This window comes from Podarcis pityusensis (assembly GCF_964106645.2).
Source record: "Podarcis pityusensis genome assembly, chromosome: Z".
NCBI lineage: Eukaryota > Metazoa > Chordata > Lepidosauria > Squamata > Lacertidae > Podarcis > Podarcis pityusensis.
The window spans coordinates 13,629,729-13,648,411 of record NC_138044.1 but is presented as its reverse complement, the minus strand read 5'-3'; the positions used below and the strand labels follow the sequence as shown (position 1 = coordinate 13,648,411).

General features: G+C 44.8%; 1 protein-coding gene across 2 annotated transcripts in view; it reads right to left on the bottom strand.

Moving 5' to 3' along the window:
• Window positions 1-18,683, bottom strand: part of LAMC3 (laminin subunit gamma 3) — a 74,531-nt gene that overhangs the window by 3,924 nt on the left and 51,924 nt on the right. For both annotated transcript variants that reach the window (XM_080989542.1, XM_080989543.1), the window contains 13 exons: window positions 17,722-17,875; window positions 16,403-16,545; window positions 14,684-14,862; window positions 13,226-13,370; window positions 11,990-12,195; window positions 11,191-11,267; window positions 10,448-10,582; window positions 9,653-9,791; window positions 8,609-8,761; window positions 3,724-3,826; window positions 1,996-2,195; window positions 1,461-1,607; window positions 240-339 (listed from right to left, as the gene is read on the bottom strand). In XM_080989542.1, the coding sequence (XP_080845668.1) occupies window positions 240-339; window positions 1,461-1,607; window positions 1,996-2,195; window positions 3,724-3,826; window positions 8,609-8,761; window positions 9,653-9,791; window positions 10,448-10,582; window positions 11,191-11,267; window positions 11,990-12,195; window positions 13,226-13,370; window positions 14,684-14,862; window positions 16,403-16,545; window positions 17,722-17,875 (1,881 nt within the window). The remainder of the gene's footprint in view (window positions 1-239; window positions 340-1,460; window positions 1,608-1,995; window positions 2,196-3,723; window positions 3,827-8,608; window positions 8,762-9,652; window positions 9,792-10,447; window positions 10,583-11,190; window positions 11,268-11,989; window positions 12,196-13,225; window positions 13,371-14,683; window positions 14,863-16,402; window positions 16,546-17,721; window positions 17,876-18,683) is intronic.

Genomic DNA, 18,683 nt, shown 5'->3' with positions numbered 1-18,683 from the left:
CCTGCAAATGGACAAAGCCAGGGCAGGCCACAGGCCACACACAGCTCTGCCATTCACTGCTGCTCTTTGCCATTCCCATCAGCCGCTTGATGCACTCATTTCATTCTGCCTAACAACAGGGCCGGCCTTGTTCTCTGGACTTATGAGGTTCATTGCGCTTCCTTGAATTGCTTGCAACCAACTATTCTCACACCACACTCAATGGAAATAAAAACAGCCAAGTGGTGTTGGTTGCTCACCGAGACTGGTGAGCAGGCTGTTCAGCGTCGCAATGTCCATCTCCAAGGAGCCCTGGGCATTTCGGAGGCTCTTCTCAAGATCGTTCATCTCCGCTGCAACCTTCCGATGAGATTGTCTGTGCGTTAGAATTGTAGGATTGGCAGGGACCACAAAGGTATCTTTTAACCCCTTGACACGCGCGACAGTAGGGAATCTCGGACCCAGAGGACAAAAGCAACCCTCTAGGCCTGTCCCTATCCAGCTCTTGGGGCTCTCCTGAGGCCCTGCCCTGCTCTCCTTGCCGCACACCCATCTCCAGGCATTCTCTGCAACCTCTCCAAGTGCTTTTGCCTCCCTGGAATGCATCCTTAAATTGTGGTCATGCCTCTCGCTTGCCTGGTTGGAAAGATGTATGGTGTGTGTGTCCAAACCTCTGGTTTTTGGATGGCTAGTATGTAATCTCCTGACAAAGGAACAGGTCACATCCATGGCTCTGCCCAGTTTTGCCTCTGGCCACATCCGCCACTGGCATGTAGGCCCCCACCCCCGAAAGTTCCCCACAAAGGAATGCAGCCCTTGGGTTGCAAAAGGTGCCCCCACCCTGAAATAGGTGATCAGTCCATGGATATGGCTCTAGAGATATATCAACGTAAGACATGGAGCACATGTTGTAAAATGGGGAACCTCAGAGCCAGGGGGCGAAAGTGGACCCCCCAGGCTTCCCTATCTGGCCATTGGGACTGTGCCCAGGCCACACCTCTCACGGGCCCTACTCTGCACCTTCCTCTAATGATTTCACGTGTCCTTGAACTGCAATGATGCCTCTTGCTTTCCCACACCCACCACATCCACCATCAGCATTCGGCCCCTGAAAGGCTGCACATGAAGGAAGGCAGTCCTTGGGTTTGAAAAGGTTCCCCATCCCTGGTGCAAACAAACAATATTCAGAGTAAACCAAAGATTTATGGAAAGTGGAGTCATGTTCTTTAAAAAGGGATACCACAGGAAACTCAGGAAGCTGCCCTATACTAAGTCATAGACTACTGGGGTCCATCTAGCTTAGTATTGCCGACACTGACTGGCAGTGGCTCTCCAGGCTTTCAGGCAGGGGACATTCCCAGCCCTGCCTGGACATGCTGGGGATTCTGCATGTAAAGGAGATCCTCTGCCCCTGAACTATGGTCCTTCAACAACCCTAGCAGTGCACCCCCTCCAGCTAATGAATCCAAACCATCACTGACTTGTCCAGGTCCAGGGAGGTCATTGCCATGTTCTTCAGACTCGCGCTTCTGCCTGGAGGCTTCTGCCACGGTCAAAGCAACACGTGCCTTAAGTTTATCCACACGCTTTTTCTCCCTCTTTGCTTCTCTGAGTGTGTCCTGCGCCTTCTGTTGAAGAGGATGACAAAAACAGGTGAGGAGGATGGGTGGTTGTGGAGGGCCATTAGAGGGTGGGAAATCTAAAAGAAATAGCAGGCAGGGTCAAGCTAGGGTGGTGTCGTGGTTAAGAGCATCATGCTAGGACCTAAGGGTTCAAATCCCCATTCAGCCCTGAAGTCTACTGGGTGCTGTGGGCTGCTGCAGCCTCTATGCTCAACCTGTGTGTTTGTAAATGAACACAAATAATATGAGGCACTAAGAAACCCCCAGGGAACTCCTTCCAAAGGAAACCAAACCCAGGCAAGCCCTGTGCTCCTCTAGAGGACCTCACCCCTCAGGAGAAGTGGGCTGAACTTAACAGTAGGCCTTAAACTTCACAGGTGTGGGCTGTTCATACCTTAGCGCCTTCCTTTGCGACTAACTCTGCATTGTTGGCAGTTTTCTGGGCCTCAGCAGAGACTGAAAAGGAATCTCCCAGAATCTTCTGAGCTTGTCTGGTCTTCTTCTGGGCCTCTGCTATTGCCCGATCCCGCACAACTGTCATTTTCCTGTTTGTGGCAGACTGGCGCTTGTGACGTGCACCCAACCTCTTCATCCCTGATGGCGAGGGAGTAAAGAGCTTGGTTATCCTGATTATGATATTGAGATCTAGTGTGGTGTAATGGTTAGCGCATCAGACCTGGGAGACTATGGTTTGAAGAAGCTAAAATGGAAGGATCTTTTTTCCCCCCTTTTGCTAAACTTAGGATGGAAATTGCAGCCAATGGGAAATGGGAATGGAATATATTGAACTGGGCTTGAATTAATGAATATACAATAAGCAAATAACTATAGATTACTGTTTTAATATATGACCATAGTGGAGAGACTCCTGTATGAATAAAGATGAAGGATTTATTGTTTCTCAACATGAAGTGTTGCTAAAGTTTTTGGAGGTAAAGTTGTTATGCTGGACTGGAGGAAGACTATTGTTGGCACTTATTAACAACAACAACAACAACAACAGCAACAGGAGAACCCCTTTTAAACTTTTTGTGTGGAAGGGAACAGGAATTGACTTGAAGTGTCTGGGTATGATGACTGGAAAAATATTGCCTAGTAGAAGGAGGAATAGCTGGATATCATTCTGGACTGAATACGTTGAATCTATCTATCTATCTATCTATCTATCTATCTATCCTGATTGAGAATAAGAAGTGCTTTCTCTCTCTCTCTCTCTCTCTCTCTCTCCCTCCCTCCCTCCCTCCCTCCCTTTCTTTTCTCACTCTTGTATTATTTTTATCTTCCTGTTTCTTTTTCTTTCTTTTCTTTGTTTTTGCTTCTGTTTTTTTTATGAGTCAATGAGGGCACTGTATGCAAATGAAGGTGATGGCTAGTTGGTGAAGGACCCTGTGTGAGAGGCAGGAAGGGGAAGTTCTCCCAGGCTGGGAGGCTGGGAGAAGAAAGGGAAGCTTCCAGGTGGGAGATAGAAGGGTCAACCCCTTTCTGTGGGTGATAAGAATTAAGATCTACCTTTACGGAACAGTAAGCATGCATTTGTGTAACTGCTACACAGACAGTTTAATGTTCTTCAACATCAACTTTGTTGGACTGGTCATGTTGTCAGGATGTCTGATTATTTTCTTCTAAAACAACTACTCTATTCCCAACTCAAGAATGGAAAGCGAAATACCGTTGGATAACAAAAGTATCCTAAGGGGCTGTCATATGGAAGATGTAGCAAGCTTGTTTTCTCCTGCTCTGGAGGGTAGGACTTGAACCAATGGCTTCAATTTACAAGAAAGGAGATTCCAACTAAGCATCTGGAAGAACTTGTTCAATAATGGAACAGACTCCCATGAGAGGTGTTGGACTTTCCTTCCTTGGAGGTTTTTAAGTGGAGGTTGGATGGCCATCTGTCATGGATGCTTTAGCTGAGATTCCTGCATTGCAGGGGGTTGGACTAGATGACTCTCATGGTCCCTTCCAGCTCTATGATTCTATGATATCGCTGTCCTCTCAGGGGCCGATGGGAGTTGCAGTCCAAAAACATATGGAGGGTTCTAGGTTGGCCAAGGCTGATCTAGATATAAATCAAAGTAGCCTACTCATCATGGAGGTAATTGATCAGGCACTCTTTTCTTACCATCCAAGGTAGCCAACAAGGTCTTTGTTTCGGAGAGCACAGCCTCCCCCTTTGAGAGCGATGAGGATGCCTCTGTGTGGGCGTCATTTGTCCTTTGCCATAGCTACAAAAAACAAAAATGATCAGGGTTTTCTACCCCCACCTGTTTTGCCTATTTGTTTATTTCACAAGGTTTATATTCTGTTTAATTATAATAAAACCTCTAATGAGCCACACACAAAAAATAAAACTTTAAAGCTATTAATAAAACACACTTAAAAATAGGTATTAAAAACATTCACAAGATAGAAGCCTAGAATAAAATTTAAAATATTAACGGATGCAAACGAAAGAGGCGGATTTGCCCTGCCAGACCTTAAACTTTATTATGAATCAGCAGCCTTTTGCTGGTTGAAATAATGGCTGCTTCTTGAAAACACAGACATCTTGGACTTAGAAGGTTTTAATAATGTATTTGGATGGCATGCATATTTATGGTATGGCAAGGTCAAAGCACATAAAGCATTCAAAAACCATATTGTCAGGAAAGCATTGTTTAATGTCTGGATAAGATATAAGGATTTACTTGAAAATAAAACCCCAAGGTGGTTGTCACCGATGGAAGCGAAAGCACTGAAAAAGCTCAACATGGAGGCCAAATGGCCGAAATATTGGGAAATTCTGGAACAAGAGGGAGACAGATTGAAACTGCAGAGTTTTGAGAAACTAAAAAATAAAGTGCGAGATTGGCTTCATTATTATCAGATAATGGAGGCATATAATTCGGACAAGAAAATTGGCTTCCAGGTGGAAAAATCAAAATTAGAAACAGAACTGTTAGAACCCAAAACTAAGACTTTATCAAAGATGTATAACTTGCTGTTGAAATGGAATACTCAGGATGAAACGGTGAAATCTGCTATGATTGGACATAACATAATGATGGCTGACTGGGAACAGTTATGGACCACAGGTATGAAGTTTACGGCATGCAATGCCTTAAGAGAGAATATTATGAAAATGATATACAGGTGGTACATGACACCAGTCAAGCTTGCAAAAATCTATCATTTGCCCGATAATAAATGTTGGAAATGTAAAGAAACCGAAGGTACATTCTTTCACCTTTGGTGGATGTGCCCAAGGATTAAGGCTTTCTGGGAGATGATTTATAATGAATTGATAAAGGTATTTAAATATACCTTCCTGAAGAAACCAGAGGCCTTTCTCCTGGGCATAGTCGGCCAATTGGTGTCAAAGAAGGATAGAACTTTCTTTATGTATGCCACAACAGCAGCAAGAATACTTATTGCAAAGTATTGGAAGACACAAGATCTACCCACCCTGGAAGAATGGCAGATGAAGCTGATGGACTATATGGAATTGGCGGAAATGACTGGCAGAATCCGAGACCAGGGAGAAGAGTCGGTGGAAGAAGATTGGAAAAAGTTTAAAGACTATCTACAGAAATATTGCAAAATTAATGAATGTTAGAATGATGTTGGATAGAAATTAAGTGGTTTTTAGCTGTAATATTATAAGGGAATATGAAAAATGGATTATTAATAGGTTAAAATTCAATGTCATAATATTTTAAGATTAAAGACTAGGATAAACAAAGAGGGGAAGGATTTGCTGAACTAACAAACGGAATTGGAATACAAAAAAGGGAGGCGCGAGGAGGTCCGGGAAACAAGCCAATGAAAGATAAGTAACGGAAAGATTGAGTTGTTTTTAACTACTTTTATTTTGTATTTTTCTTTTTTTCATTTTGTAATATTTTGAAAATTTTAATAAATATCTTTTTTTACAAAATAAAAACATTCACAAGGTAAGTAAAAACAACAGTAAGGATTAAAAGATTAAAACACAAGTTGGCTTGACCTGGACAGCCTTGATTAAACAAAAATGTTTTAAGCAAGTACCAAAGTAAGTACTGTACAGCAAAGGTACCCGCCTTCTGTCAATCAGCAGGGAGTTCCAAAGTGTAGGTGGTGTCACACTAAAAGACCAACCATTTCCATGCACAGTGTTGGAGGCAACCTAGATTTTGTTTAAATGCACCATTATTTTTTAAAAAGAGAGTCCCTAAGTTTGGCAGAAACATGCCATGTACCCAAGAAAAGCACTACCCAATCTTGTTATCAAAGCAAGAAAGGGGAGATAGAAAACATCTGTAAGTCTGCTCTTAAAGAAATTCTCTTAAAAGTATGTGTGTGTGTGTGTGTGTGAGAGAGAGAGAGAGAGAGAGAGAGAGAGAGAGAGAGAGAGGGAGGGAGAGAGAGGCTGGGCTACAATTGTAATAGTAGCTCCAAAATACATTCACAGTGATCCAGCAATATTTTTTTATAAATGCAGGTGATTTGGACCGTGTGCACTGGGAGCTCTCCCATTCACCGTGGAAGCCTCAACTGAGGAAGGGCTTCACACGTGTTCCTGTAGGCATAGGTAAAGGTAAAGGACCCCTGACCATTAAGTCCAGTTGCAAACGACTCTGGGGTTGTGGCGCTCATCTCGCTTTACTGGCCAAGGGAGCCAACGTTTGTCTGCTTCCGCAGACAGTTTTTCCGGGTCATGTGGCCAGCATGACTAAGCCACTTCTGGTGAAATCAGAGCAGCGCACAGCAATGCTGTTTACCTTCCTGCCAGAGCGGTACCTATTTATCTACTTGCACTTTGACGTGCTTTCGAACTGCTAGGTCGGCAGGAGCAGGGACCGAGCAACGGGAGCTCACCCCGTCGCGGGGATTCAAACCACCGACCTTTTGATCAGCAAGCCCAAGAGGCTCAGCCTGCAAAATGGATTAGTGTTGAAGCCATGTTCTGCAACCAGAAAACAACTCCTCCAACTCATTCATTTGTATAAATATTCCACAAGGTTTGTTTTAGCTATGTACTGAGGGTCCTGGAAAATCGTATGAGGTCAGTATTTTGGCATTGATCCTAAAGCATTCTCAGTCAAGCTGGGAGAGAGGGAAACCAAGGGTCATTTTCAGGATTCAGTATGATTGGCTTTACCCATTGGCTCATTATCATTAAATGGGGTAGGTTTGCCAATGTCACTTTTGGGGCTGTTCATGGCAGATGACCTCCTTTGTTTTCGACTTGCCTAAAAAAAGCAGCTCAGAGCAATATACCAGTTACTAACATCATTACTGTCTTATTTTTTCCTGCTGCTATTTGGTTGTTTTTATTCTGTTGAGAGACAGGGAGGTGTAATGGTTAGAGCACTGGCCTGGGACGAGGGAGACCGGGGTTTGAATTCCAACACAGCCATGAATATTACCTTGGGCCAGTAACTGCCTCTCAGTCTAACTTTCTGCCAACCTAGCTGTTTGAAAACATACCAGTGCAAGTAGATAAATAGGTACTGCTGCGGTGGGAAGGTAAACGGCATTTCCAGGCGCTCTGGCACTTGTCACGGTCCTCCGTGCACCAGTAGTAGTTTAGTCATGCTGGCCACATGACCTGGAAAGCTTTCTGTGGACAAACGCCGGCTCCCTTGGCCTGAAAAGCAAGATGAGTGACACACCCCATAGTTGCCTTAGACTGGACCTAACCATCCACGGGTCTTTTACCATTACTTACCATACCTCACAGGGTTGCTGTGAGGATAAAATGGGGAGAACCATGTATACCACCTTGAGCTCCTTGGAGGGAAAGGTAGTATATAAAGTAAGTAAGAAAGAAAGCTTTTCTGTGCATGATTATTATTTATTCATTAGCTTAGTGGTTTTCAGCTAGTGTGATGTGGCACCATGGGATGCCTTGAGTGATGGTCAGGGGTGTTGTGGGCAGCACTGGCCTCTGTCCCTCTTTCCTTCCATCCCTCCTTTGATGCCCTCTTGCACTTCTGCCTCCCAAAGGCCTGCAGAGCTGTTTGGTGCAGCAGCCCTGGTAGTACATATAATTTTATGATATATTGTAGTTATGCTAAACAGCCTCGATCCTGTATACCTGAAGGAGTGTCTCCACCCCCATCATTCTGCCCGGACACTGAGGTCCAGTGCCGAGGGCCTTCTGGTGGTTCCCTCATTGCGAGAAGCAAAGCTACAGGGAACCAGGCAGAGGGCCTTCTTGGTAGTGGCGCCCGCCCTGTGGAATGCTCTCCCAGCAGATGTCAAGGCAATAAGGCAATGAGCAACTATTTTACTTTTAAAAGACAACTGAAGGCGGTCTTGTTTAGGGAAGTTTTTAATATTTAATGCTGTATTGTTCTTAACACTCGATTGGAAGCCACCCAGAGTGGCTGGGGAAGCTCAGCCAGATGGGGGGGGGGGGTATAAATAATAAATTATTATTATTATGCTAACATAAGCATGCAAGAAGAGCCCTGTTGGATCAGGCCAGCGGCCCATCTAGCCCAGCATCCTGGTCTCACAGTGGCAAACCGGACACCTGTGGGAAACCCACCCACGAGCAGCACCTGACTACAAGAGCCCTCTCCACTCCTGTGATTTCCAGTAACTGGTATTCAAAAGCAGTATTGCCTCCAGCCATGGAGGCAGAGTATTTTCATCATGGCTAGTTGATATTGAAAAGCTTCATCCTCCATGAATTTGTCTAATCCTCTTTTAAAGCCAGTTTGATTGCATTTTAATCTCTCAATTTATTTTGATGCTTTGTTATAAGATTTGTTTTTGTAATCTCAGGAGTGAATGGCACCCTCTTGTGGACACATGTTGCTATTTTCTCAATGTAAACAGCAGCGCTCAGCCAGAACACTGAGAGGGATTTTGTACTTTTTAGGATTGTATAGCAGCACCCTCTTGTGGACAAGTGTTGCCATTTGGTCAATGCAAACAACAGCACTCAGCCAGAAGAAGAGAAGGAATTGTGTCATTCCTGCCAGTGCAAATTGTCCTGGTTAGAAATGAGATGTAGCCCCAAGCAGAGAGTAACTCACTTGTTCCAATTCCTTCATCCTCTGAGCCACGCCCTCCAGTTTGGCCTCTACAATAAGAGATCCGTTGGCCACCAGGTGTTTATTCTGTTCTGCCAGGTGCTCCAGTTCATTGGCACAATGAGTAAGATTTTCAGCCTGCTGAACCAAGGGCCGCTGTAGGAGGAAATGCCGGAAGAAGTTTAATTTCTATTACCGTATTTTTCGCTCTATAAGACGCACCAGACCACAAGACGCACCTAGTTTTTGGAGGAGGAAAACAAGAAAAAAATTATTCTGAATCTCAGAAGCCAGAACAGCAAGAGGGATCACTGCGCAGTGAAAGCAGCAATTCCTCTTGCTGTTCTGACTTCTGGGATAGCTGCGCAGCCTGCATTCGCTCCATAAGACGCACACACATTTCCCCTTACTTTTTAGGAGAGGAAAAGTGAGTCTTATAGAGCAAAAAATACGGTAAGTGATCTGACCCAAGCAAGATGGTTTGTTGTTGTCATTACAGCATTGCCACCACTCAGTGGCTTTCAAACTGGCAATACAAAAATGAAACGAAAAACCCCATAGAATAAAACCAAATTAGTAAAAATGGTATGATACCCTTAGTAAAACAGCAATGGGAGATTATAAAAAGCAATCAGTGAACAACAGTTTTCTACCTGGGTACTAGTAAAGTTTCCAGGGGAAACTATAATTAAATTGGAAAATGTGTCAGCCAATAACAGCCAAATAGACTCCTCACAAGAATGAGGGATGTGGGGGAGAAAAAAGCCTTTGCCACCTCATTTTTAAAGGTAAGAGCAATTCCCCAGATTCTTAAAGTTCACCCCCATACCCCAAAGCCACTGGGTTGCATTCAGCTAGCTCCTATTCAGAGTAAATCTATTGAAACTAATAGGAATAAGTCATGTCCATTGGTTTCAATGGGTCTACTTTGTGTAGGACTGCTATTGGCCACAACCCATGGCATACCTCCCTCCCTTTTTATGTGACATGGTCCTGTGAAAAGGGGCAGGGGGTGTATTTAGTGCACATTTATTCCCCACTTCTCACCAGCTCTATGACACTGATCTGCGTGAGGTTCTTTGCCATGCTGCCCTGATGGACTGAAGCAAAAGTCTCCTCAGCTTTGGCTGTAGCCTCTTCCATCCGGAAGCCAAGCTCCTCCTGTGCCTTTTGGATTCTCTGGTAGCTGTGAGAAGATGCCAAAGGAAACTATGAGCCAATAGGGCAACAAAAGAAATAGAAAATTGATGCAGGATACACAATCACGTGGTCTGGGAATGGAAGTTCCTGAGAAAGACCAGGGGACATTTTTGCTGACTCAAAACTCCCAGTCATTATTTCAGAGTCACTGAAATCAAAATTTAAAGCTGACATCAAAGAGGAAAATACTAGCAAAACAAGGAGCTGGGTTTTTCTTTTCTTTTTGCACCTCATTTTGCCTAGATCAAAACTTGAAGCAAATTATGATGGTCCCTCATATGATGTTAATCATATGCTTATGAAGATGGCCATAACATTTGTGGAGCAGATGAGCTGGACTGAAAACATCCTCATTGCCTTCAGTCTAAACATATCTGTTCCTCTCTGAGGTTAAGGTTTGTTGAGGGGCAGAGAACTCTTGTCTGATTGCTAGCAGGAAAAAATGGCTGCGGATAGAACTGATTGGCTAATAATTAAGATGTTTCTAATACTGTATATCTGTATCTCCTGCCCTCTAGAACTGAGAACAGTGTAACTCAGGGTCAACAATATGATAACTGCAGATGCTTACAGGCTTTGCATTTGGGCACCCACTTGGCCACTGTGGAAAAAGAATGCTGGACTACATCCCCAAGAGCTCACCTCTCTTCCATCTGTCCCCTAAACTCCAGGTTTGCATTGTCCTCTATGATACTCTGTAGAAGGTGGTAGCTGTTCTTGGACAGGAGCATGGCCTTTTGGGCAGTGTCCTCCACCAAGGCTGCAGCCTCCATATGGCTGTGGAGAGAAGAGAGAAAACAGAGTGACTTTGGCATTGATGGCAATCTCACCAGTCCAATCGCTAGGTAAAGGGTAAAGGGGACCCCTGACCATTTTGTCCAGTCGTGGCCGACTCTGGGGTTGCAGCGCTCATCTCGCTTTATTGGCCGAGGGAGCCGGCATACAGCTTCCGGGTCATGTGGCCAGCATGACTAAGCAGCTTCTAACGAACCAGAGCAGCGCACGGAAACGCCGTTTACCTTCCCGCTGGAGCGGTACCTATTTATCTACTTACACTTTGACGTGCTTTCAAACTGCTAGGATGGCAGGAGCAGGGACCGAGCAACGGGAGCTCACCCCGTTGCAGGGATTCGAACCGCCGACCTTCTGATCAGCAAGTCCTAGGCTCTGTGGTTTAACCCACGTGTCCCTGTCCAATTGCTACTAGTTGATTAATTGGGTGAACTACAGTACTCAGGATTTTGGGGGGCAGAGGAATGTGCTTTAAACATATGGTGTGTACGCAGCCTTCATCGCACTCAGGGCCACCCTACTGAAATCAGTGAACACATTAGTCCATTCTAAGTTGGAACTTATATATTCAATTGTGAATATGTGAAACATACCTCTGGGCCAGCACTCTAGACTCCTGTGCCTGGTGGGTCCAGTTGGTGGGCTGGTGCGACATCTCAGCAGGAAACTCCTTTAAGGGAAGGAGGGAAAATCCTCTGTTTTTCTGGAGAAAACTCTCTTCTCTGGCAATACACTTCTGAAAATAATATACTTCTTGCAAGCTTCCCATAAACACAAGATGTGGGGCTAGAGCATCAATGGGGAACCTCTGGCTCAGGGGCCTGATTAAGCCTGCCAGATTGCCCATTTGGCCTGCCAGGCCATTCTGGCCAAGGTCACCTGCTCTACACCACCTTCTGATATGATGCCAAGCGTGCAGCAGATAAAGACGTAGCTGTATATCAGGCTTCATAAGCTCTGACTATCAGCCAATTGTCAGGATCTGTGAAGCCCAGCGGACAGTGCTCTACGAGTTCCAGATACAGTGGTATCTGGTGGTCAGTGGGGCTGGTGGGGTGGAACAGGAAGCAGAGTCAGAGACAATGAGAGGCAGAGCCAACTCATTCTAGTTTTGTCCCTATCACCCTGCTTTTCTCTAAGGGCAACACTGATACTAAGGAGGAGAAAGCTGACAGGCATGGCCTCCCTCTGAACTGGTTGTAAGGAAGAAGGCAGGAAGGGCAGGGATGGAAAAGGGCAGACTGAGGTTGGTGGGGCAGTGCCCTGTTCTCCCTAATGGACCAGCCTTCAGCACACAGTGATCAGCTGATCTCTGGCACTTGGCGAGCTGTGCCTTTGCCCATGGATGCTTTTGAATTCTGCGCCATGCCAGCTCCACTCTCGGTGTGGTACCATGGCATCCAGTGTGTCGGTGGCCATCTGGATCTGTTGTTGTGTGGACTGCAGGATGGGCAGGATGTCAGTGAGGAGGAGGCAGCCCTTGGTGCCACTCTGGTTGTCACAGCCCATAATCTCACTGGTGTTCCTCAGCCGGCTCTCTGCATCATGCACTAGGCTCTCCAGCTCAGCAAGCTCTTCTAGGAAAGCCACTTTGGCACCTGCAGGGGACAAAAATTGCTCTTTGCAATGGCTACTTCACATGCTTGGGGCTGTGCCAGAGAAAAGCTGGATATGGAGAATTATGGGATATGTTTGGGGGGGTGTTATCTGATCAACTCCTTTGTAGTGGAGAGGTACATAGGTATTGTGCATAGAGTGCAGGGCAGGAGGGTACAACATTTTAGCCTCTGCAATTGACCAGAGAACCAAGGGAAGCTGCACTCTCTGCCTCGCAGAAAGAACATCATGGCTAGGAAGAGACTAACCTGGCTGTATCCATTGGCGAAAGAATGACCAGCTACAGGGTACTGTAAGGGCTGGGGGAGGACTGTAGCTCAGTGGGTGAGCATCTGCCTTGCATGCAGAAGGCCCCAGGTTCAATCCTCAGCTTCTCCAGGTAGGGCTGCCTGAAACCTGAGACAGCTGCTGCTGTCCAGTGTAGACAACAGTGAGCTTGGCAGCCCAATGGCTCAAGGTAGCTTCTTACATTCCTTAGAGCTTGTTTGCTTCCTTCCTGGCAGAAGGAACACTTCTGGGAACTTTATAACAGTGCTTCTTTCAGGGGGCTCTCAAGGGTACACAGTACCGGCACCTTTTTTTTTCTAGAAGAAAAGCACTGGTTAAAAGTGTGGCACTTACTGTAACAACTTCCTGGTGAGTACCAGAACCCTTTTTCTAGAAGAAAAGAACTGTTTTTAACCAAAAATCAGTGCCAGTTGTTGTCTTCCTCAATCTCAATTCCTTTTCCTTTTTGTTGTGCCTTTTAGACTGTAGGCCTGCCAATCACCTTTTCTCTCCCATTTTTGAGCAAGGTGTGGAACAAGATGGACACACGTGAAATGCACATGAAGAAGACACAGAATGATCCATTCATCCATATACTTGACCTTTTTCGGGGACACTCTTGAGTTGCTAGTTTGATGAAAATTGGGAGGATTCTCTGTTGGTGGGTCTGAAAGTCCCTTCTAGATATTTCCTGTGCTCCAACAGAAAAGGAAGACCCCTTTCCCACCCACCCAATCTCTTTACCTTTCAACAGGTAACGGCTGTGGAGAGTGTCACCCCGTGGTGCATCCCGCAGCATGGCAGAATAATAACGTGCCCTCATCATGCCACAATTTGGTTTCTCCAACCATGACTCCATCTTTGTCAACTTGGCCTTCAAATTGTCTGCCTGCAGGGAGAAAGAGAGCAATATGGGATGGCTTTCCAGGGAAGACATACATAATACAAAAAGACAGCCTCAGGGTACAACCCTGAGCTTGGGTTCCACAACTTGCTGCTTGCAGAGGAAATGAGTCTGAAACAAGATGGCTTTTGGGAAGAAATGCAGACATGATAGTAAAAGACAGTCGTATAGTGCAAAGGGTAGAAAATAATTTATTTGATTAAGTTTAGGCAACTTTCCCGGGCAAATGCTTGTCTAAAATGTCTTAAGCTCAGAAATGACGAAAGATAAAAAGGGCAATACAAAAATGTAAAACTTGAAACTACCACTCAACAACACAGCCTTAGAAATGAATACATGTATTCAATCCAAAAATTTATCAATTAAAATTTTAAAATGTTCCTGGTTCTTGGCGATATCACAGGGGCCAATTAGCCTCACACATAATCAGATTCTGCTTCATATTTGTATATAAATGCAACTAAATCAACAAAAACATTGGTTGACTAGCCATAAATTTGACTAAATTATCTAAATTTAAATATTACTGCCTAGCCACAGTAATTCATGATGTAGTAACTTCCTAATTTGATTGCCGCAATGCATTCTACATGGGGCTGGCTACCCTTGAAGACAGTCCAGATGCTGCAACTGTTAGAGCGCCGAGTGGTGTAGCCAATCTCACCCATACAACACCAATTTTAAAGGAGCTGTACTGGTTGCATATATGCTACTGGATCCAATGCTGCTAACTTATGAAGTACTTAAAAAACCTGGGACCCAAATAACTGAAGAAGCATCTTTCCTTATGCCAACCTGAACAGGCCCTAAGATATGCTAAAGACTGTTGGGTCTACTGTATAGTGACATGGGATAGAACCTTCTCACCAGCGGCACCCCACTTCTGGAACTCCCTCCACTTGGAGGTTTATATGGCACCTTCCTTTGCCTTAAGACTTAACTGTTCAGCCAGGCTTTGGTGGGCGTTCTGAGTTGAATGGCTGGTGAGACCAGCTCAAAATGAAATGCTCTGTTTGCCCACAGAAATACAGTTATCATAATTGTTAATTTACATGTTTGGTTGCATTAACTGGTTTATGATTGCTGTTGTTTTGATACCAGGGATCTTAAGGGATGGACAGTAGTCTAGAAATATAGTAAGGAAGTATTTTTGTTTTTAATGGGGTTAATTGGCTAACTATACATTTAGCAAATCTGACTAAAATGTCTGATTAGCTGATTGGCTGACTGACGGGCTGATGCAAGCAAGCAAGCAAGCAAGCAAGCAAGCAAGCAAGCAAGCAAGTGGTGGGTTTTACCTCTTCCTTCACGAGACTGTAGCAAATAGGACACTCCAGGCACTGATTTCTCCCAGGGTCATAGAAGTGGTTCACTTTGCATTGGTCACACTTGTACCCCACAAAGCCTTGCTTGCACACACACGTGCTGTTGTCATGGCACTGGAGGGAGACAGAACCGAGCTGGGAGCAGTTGCAGGCTGGAAGTAAGAAAACAATATGTGTGACTCTTAATTTGGGGACACAGCATACATGGGAAGGAGGAGAAGAAGGGGAAAGGACATAGTTTGGTGATAGAGCACCTGCCTTGCATGCAGAAGGCCTCAGGTTCAATCCCTGGCATCTTCAGGTAGGAATGGGAAAGACCTGAGTCTAAAATCTCTAAGAGCCACTGCCGGTCAGTGCAGGCAGTACTGAGCTAGACAGAGCAGTGGTCTAACTTGGAATAACATCCCACCTTTCCAGCTTTCGGGGAGGCTTCCAGAGGTGGGCAAAGGGAAGAGAAATAGTGAGATTTCTTTTTAGGATAATGGAGTATCTCCAGCTCAGATGATTCTTAATATAGCTCAGGGCCACCTATTCTTGCAGGGTGTTCAATATCACTGTAATTTATGTGGTAAAAATGCATAGTTCATTCGCTCCCACAAGAGACAATGATGGGCACCAACTCAGATGGCTTTAAAAGCTGATTAGACATATTCATAGAGGATAAGGCTATCAGTGTCTACCTGCCATGATGATTATGTTCTGCCTCCACCATCAGAAGCAGCAAGCCTTTGAATACCTGCTGCTTGGAACTCAGGTTCCTTTGCCACCCCTTGAAATGTTTGAGGTGGCTGGAGGGACCCAAAGTTGATGGGCATTGCTGCCTTTCTTTCTATTCTACTTTTAGACTTTGTTTCCCAACAAGCCCTGTAAACGAACTTGTAAAAGGATTGCTGGATGGCAAGAGAGCAAAAACCATCAAGATAATTTCTTATTTATCATTTCGCCATTTACCTTCCCCATAAGTGAACAGGGTAAAGCGCTCCTCCTCCTCTTCTTCTTTCTACCCTTTACCCCAAGGACCCAGAGCTCCTTACAACAATTAAATCACAATATTTAAAAGCAATTTAAATTAAAGCCTACTGTCACAGAAATAAGGTGTCCTAAAAATATGCCCAAGCAGGCAAATGCATAATTTTGCAGCAAGGACTTGTCGATTTGGGTTGGGGGGGGGGGGGAGACTACCAGATGCCTCGAAACTTGGGCTTGGAGAGAGTTGTGTTCAGAATAGCCTTGGACCAGCTGCTGTTTTTGAAAACAATCAACCTCACAGAACTGTTTTAGGGATAAAAAGTGGATTGAGTAGGGAATAAACCATCTCACCAGCTCTAGGTACCTCTGTTGCTAGGACCTGCCCCCCATAGTTTATTCAAATTGGCGCCCCTGCAGGATATCACCAACGGGGAGAGTACTGTTGGGTCCTGCTTGCCATTTCGCACAGGCATCTGGTGGCCACTGTGAGAATGAGATGCTGGACTAGCCTTTAACCTGATCCAGGCTCTTCTGCAGGATGCTCCACATTGTGACTAATTTATCAGTCTCCACCCCATCTCCACCCCATTTTATGACAGATCCTCTTAATCAGTTGCATTCCAGTGGAGAGCAGGGAGGAAGCCCAAAGAGAAAGAGAGCCCTGCATCCATGACAAGACACTATAGCAAACTGTGAAGACGCTCAATCAGGCACTGGAGTTACCTCGGCATCCTTGGAATGAGAAGCCAAAGAAACCAGCCTGGCACTGATCACATGACACACCTTCCACGCCAGGTTGACAAGAGCATTGCCCTGTGAGCGGGTGGCAGCGGCTGTGTTGAGAACCTACTGGGTGACATTGGCAACTGAGGAGGGGGAGAGAGGGAGAGATAGAGAGAGAAGAAGAAACAGCTTAGAACCAGGTTACTCAATGGCCTGCTCATATAATCCTGTCTCTGTGCCAGTGGTTCTCAAAGGGTGTGGTTTGCCGCAATGGTGTGGCAAGAGAGGATGACAAGTACGGCGGGAAGATTCAAGGACAATCAAAGGAAAATAACAAACATCTCAGGGTAGTAGGGTAGATTATGCCATCACAATATTATCTGTATTTATTTGCAGAATATGGATAGATAGCTTTTCAAAATCCAACAATGCTAAGAATTGTTTCTTTTTGTTTTCCAATGTATTTCTTATCAATAAAAATAGAAGTGGTACAAGCAAATGTTTCTTCTGAAAATATGACCCAGAGGAAAACTTTGAGAACCATTGTTCTGCACTAAGATTTGCTTCCAGGTCCTTCTCAACCACACACTGTTAAGATTCGTTAAGTTGGCTCAGAAAAGATACCGGACATCCTATGTGGTGGAAAAACTATGGGACTGCCTGCCTGCCCTAATTCATTAATTTTATACACCACCTGACTGTAAATAGAACCTCAGTGTTTTATTGATAATTTTAATGTTTTTATGTTTTGTTTTGTTTTGTTTTGTTTTGTTTTGTAAACAGCTGTGAAGTTTCATTTACAATCAATTAGTACAGTAATTTTGAAAAAACAACAACCCCAAAATGGGAAAAACCTTTAAGGAAAGTAAAACAAATACTATAATTATCAATAAAAGTCAAAGTTCACTGCCATAACAAGAAATCTTAGCAAGTATGTATGACGAGGTTGTTCAGCTCCATAACTAGGGTATACTTGTCACAATATTGAAGTCCAATCAGCAGTACAATAGTAATCAGAATATGTTTAACCACAGAATAGGCTATGGGAAGAGGCTGTAGCTCAGAGGAAGAGCATCTGCTTTGCATGCAGAAGGTCACAGGTTCAGCCTCTGGCTTCTCCAGGTAGGGCAAGGAGAGAAACCTGCTTGCAATACTGGAGAGCTGCTGCCAGTCAGTGTAGACAATATTGAGCTAGATGGACCCAATGGTTTGACTCAGTATAAGGCAGGTTCCTCCTATACTACATATTCCCTGCCTGATTTTTCTCTAAAAATCATTTTCTCCCCCACCCTTCCTTCCCACCCACTCCACCTGATTACCTTTTGCAACCCTTTCCTGGCTGGAGGTCATAATAACCTGCTTGGCATTGGCTGCAGTCCCGCCCAGTCACATGGGGGAGGCAGATGCACTGACCGGTGACATCATCACAAGTCGCTGCTCCATTGGTAGAGCCTCCAGGGTTACACTTGCAGGCTAGGAAGGGTGAGGGGAGGGAAAATACATTCTTACGCTTAAATACTTGGTGGGCTAAGCCTACTGGTCGTGGCACAACGCAGGCCCCCCATTCAACAAGCAACCCATATTTGTTGTGTGCATTTAAAATCTAAATTTTCCATTCTGTTGGCTTGTTTGTTTTTTTCAAAAATAAATAGTTTTTATTGTTTTAAGCCTGGGTGGGGAGCTTCTTTTGGCCTCAGGGCCACCTTCTATTGCATTCAACATTCCAAGGGCCACATACAAATGGATACTCCATCCAGTGGGCCACGGCATGCAGAGCAGTCCGAGGCTGAGCCACTGCCAGGCCAAGTGGAGGCAGAACCCCAGCTCCTACCTGATCTTTGCTCTTTGCTGTGATGGCCTCGCTCCACTGTGGCGCTTCTGGGGCACAGTGCCCTCCCAAGCATGTGCATGCCTCCCCACCCGAAAACCAAAGAATAAAATAAACCCCAAACCTGGACATTTCCATTAAAATGTAAAAATCCGCCTGGATGGGCATGTTGGCTCCCCAAAACAGGATATGTCCTTATATGCAATTGTTCTAGAGCTGCTTCATAGAAGTGGTCAAGGCCAGAAGCAAAAAAAGGTGGGGCAATGAATGTAAATTTTACCTTTTTACAGTAGGGTTGTTTCTACACACATTTACATCCCTCTCTATCCACGCCAGGCAAAAACACTCCTTAAAAAATGATTAAGATAGTGTTGTCTGAGGTTTCCCACCTGTGTTGTAATTTATGATTTTGTGGAAACCATAATTTTATGATTATTTTTCCTTTTTAGTTGC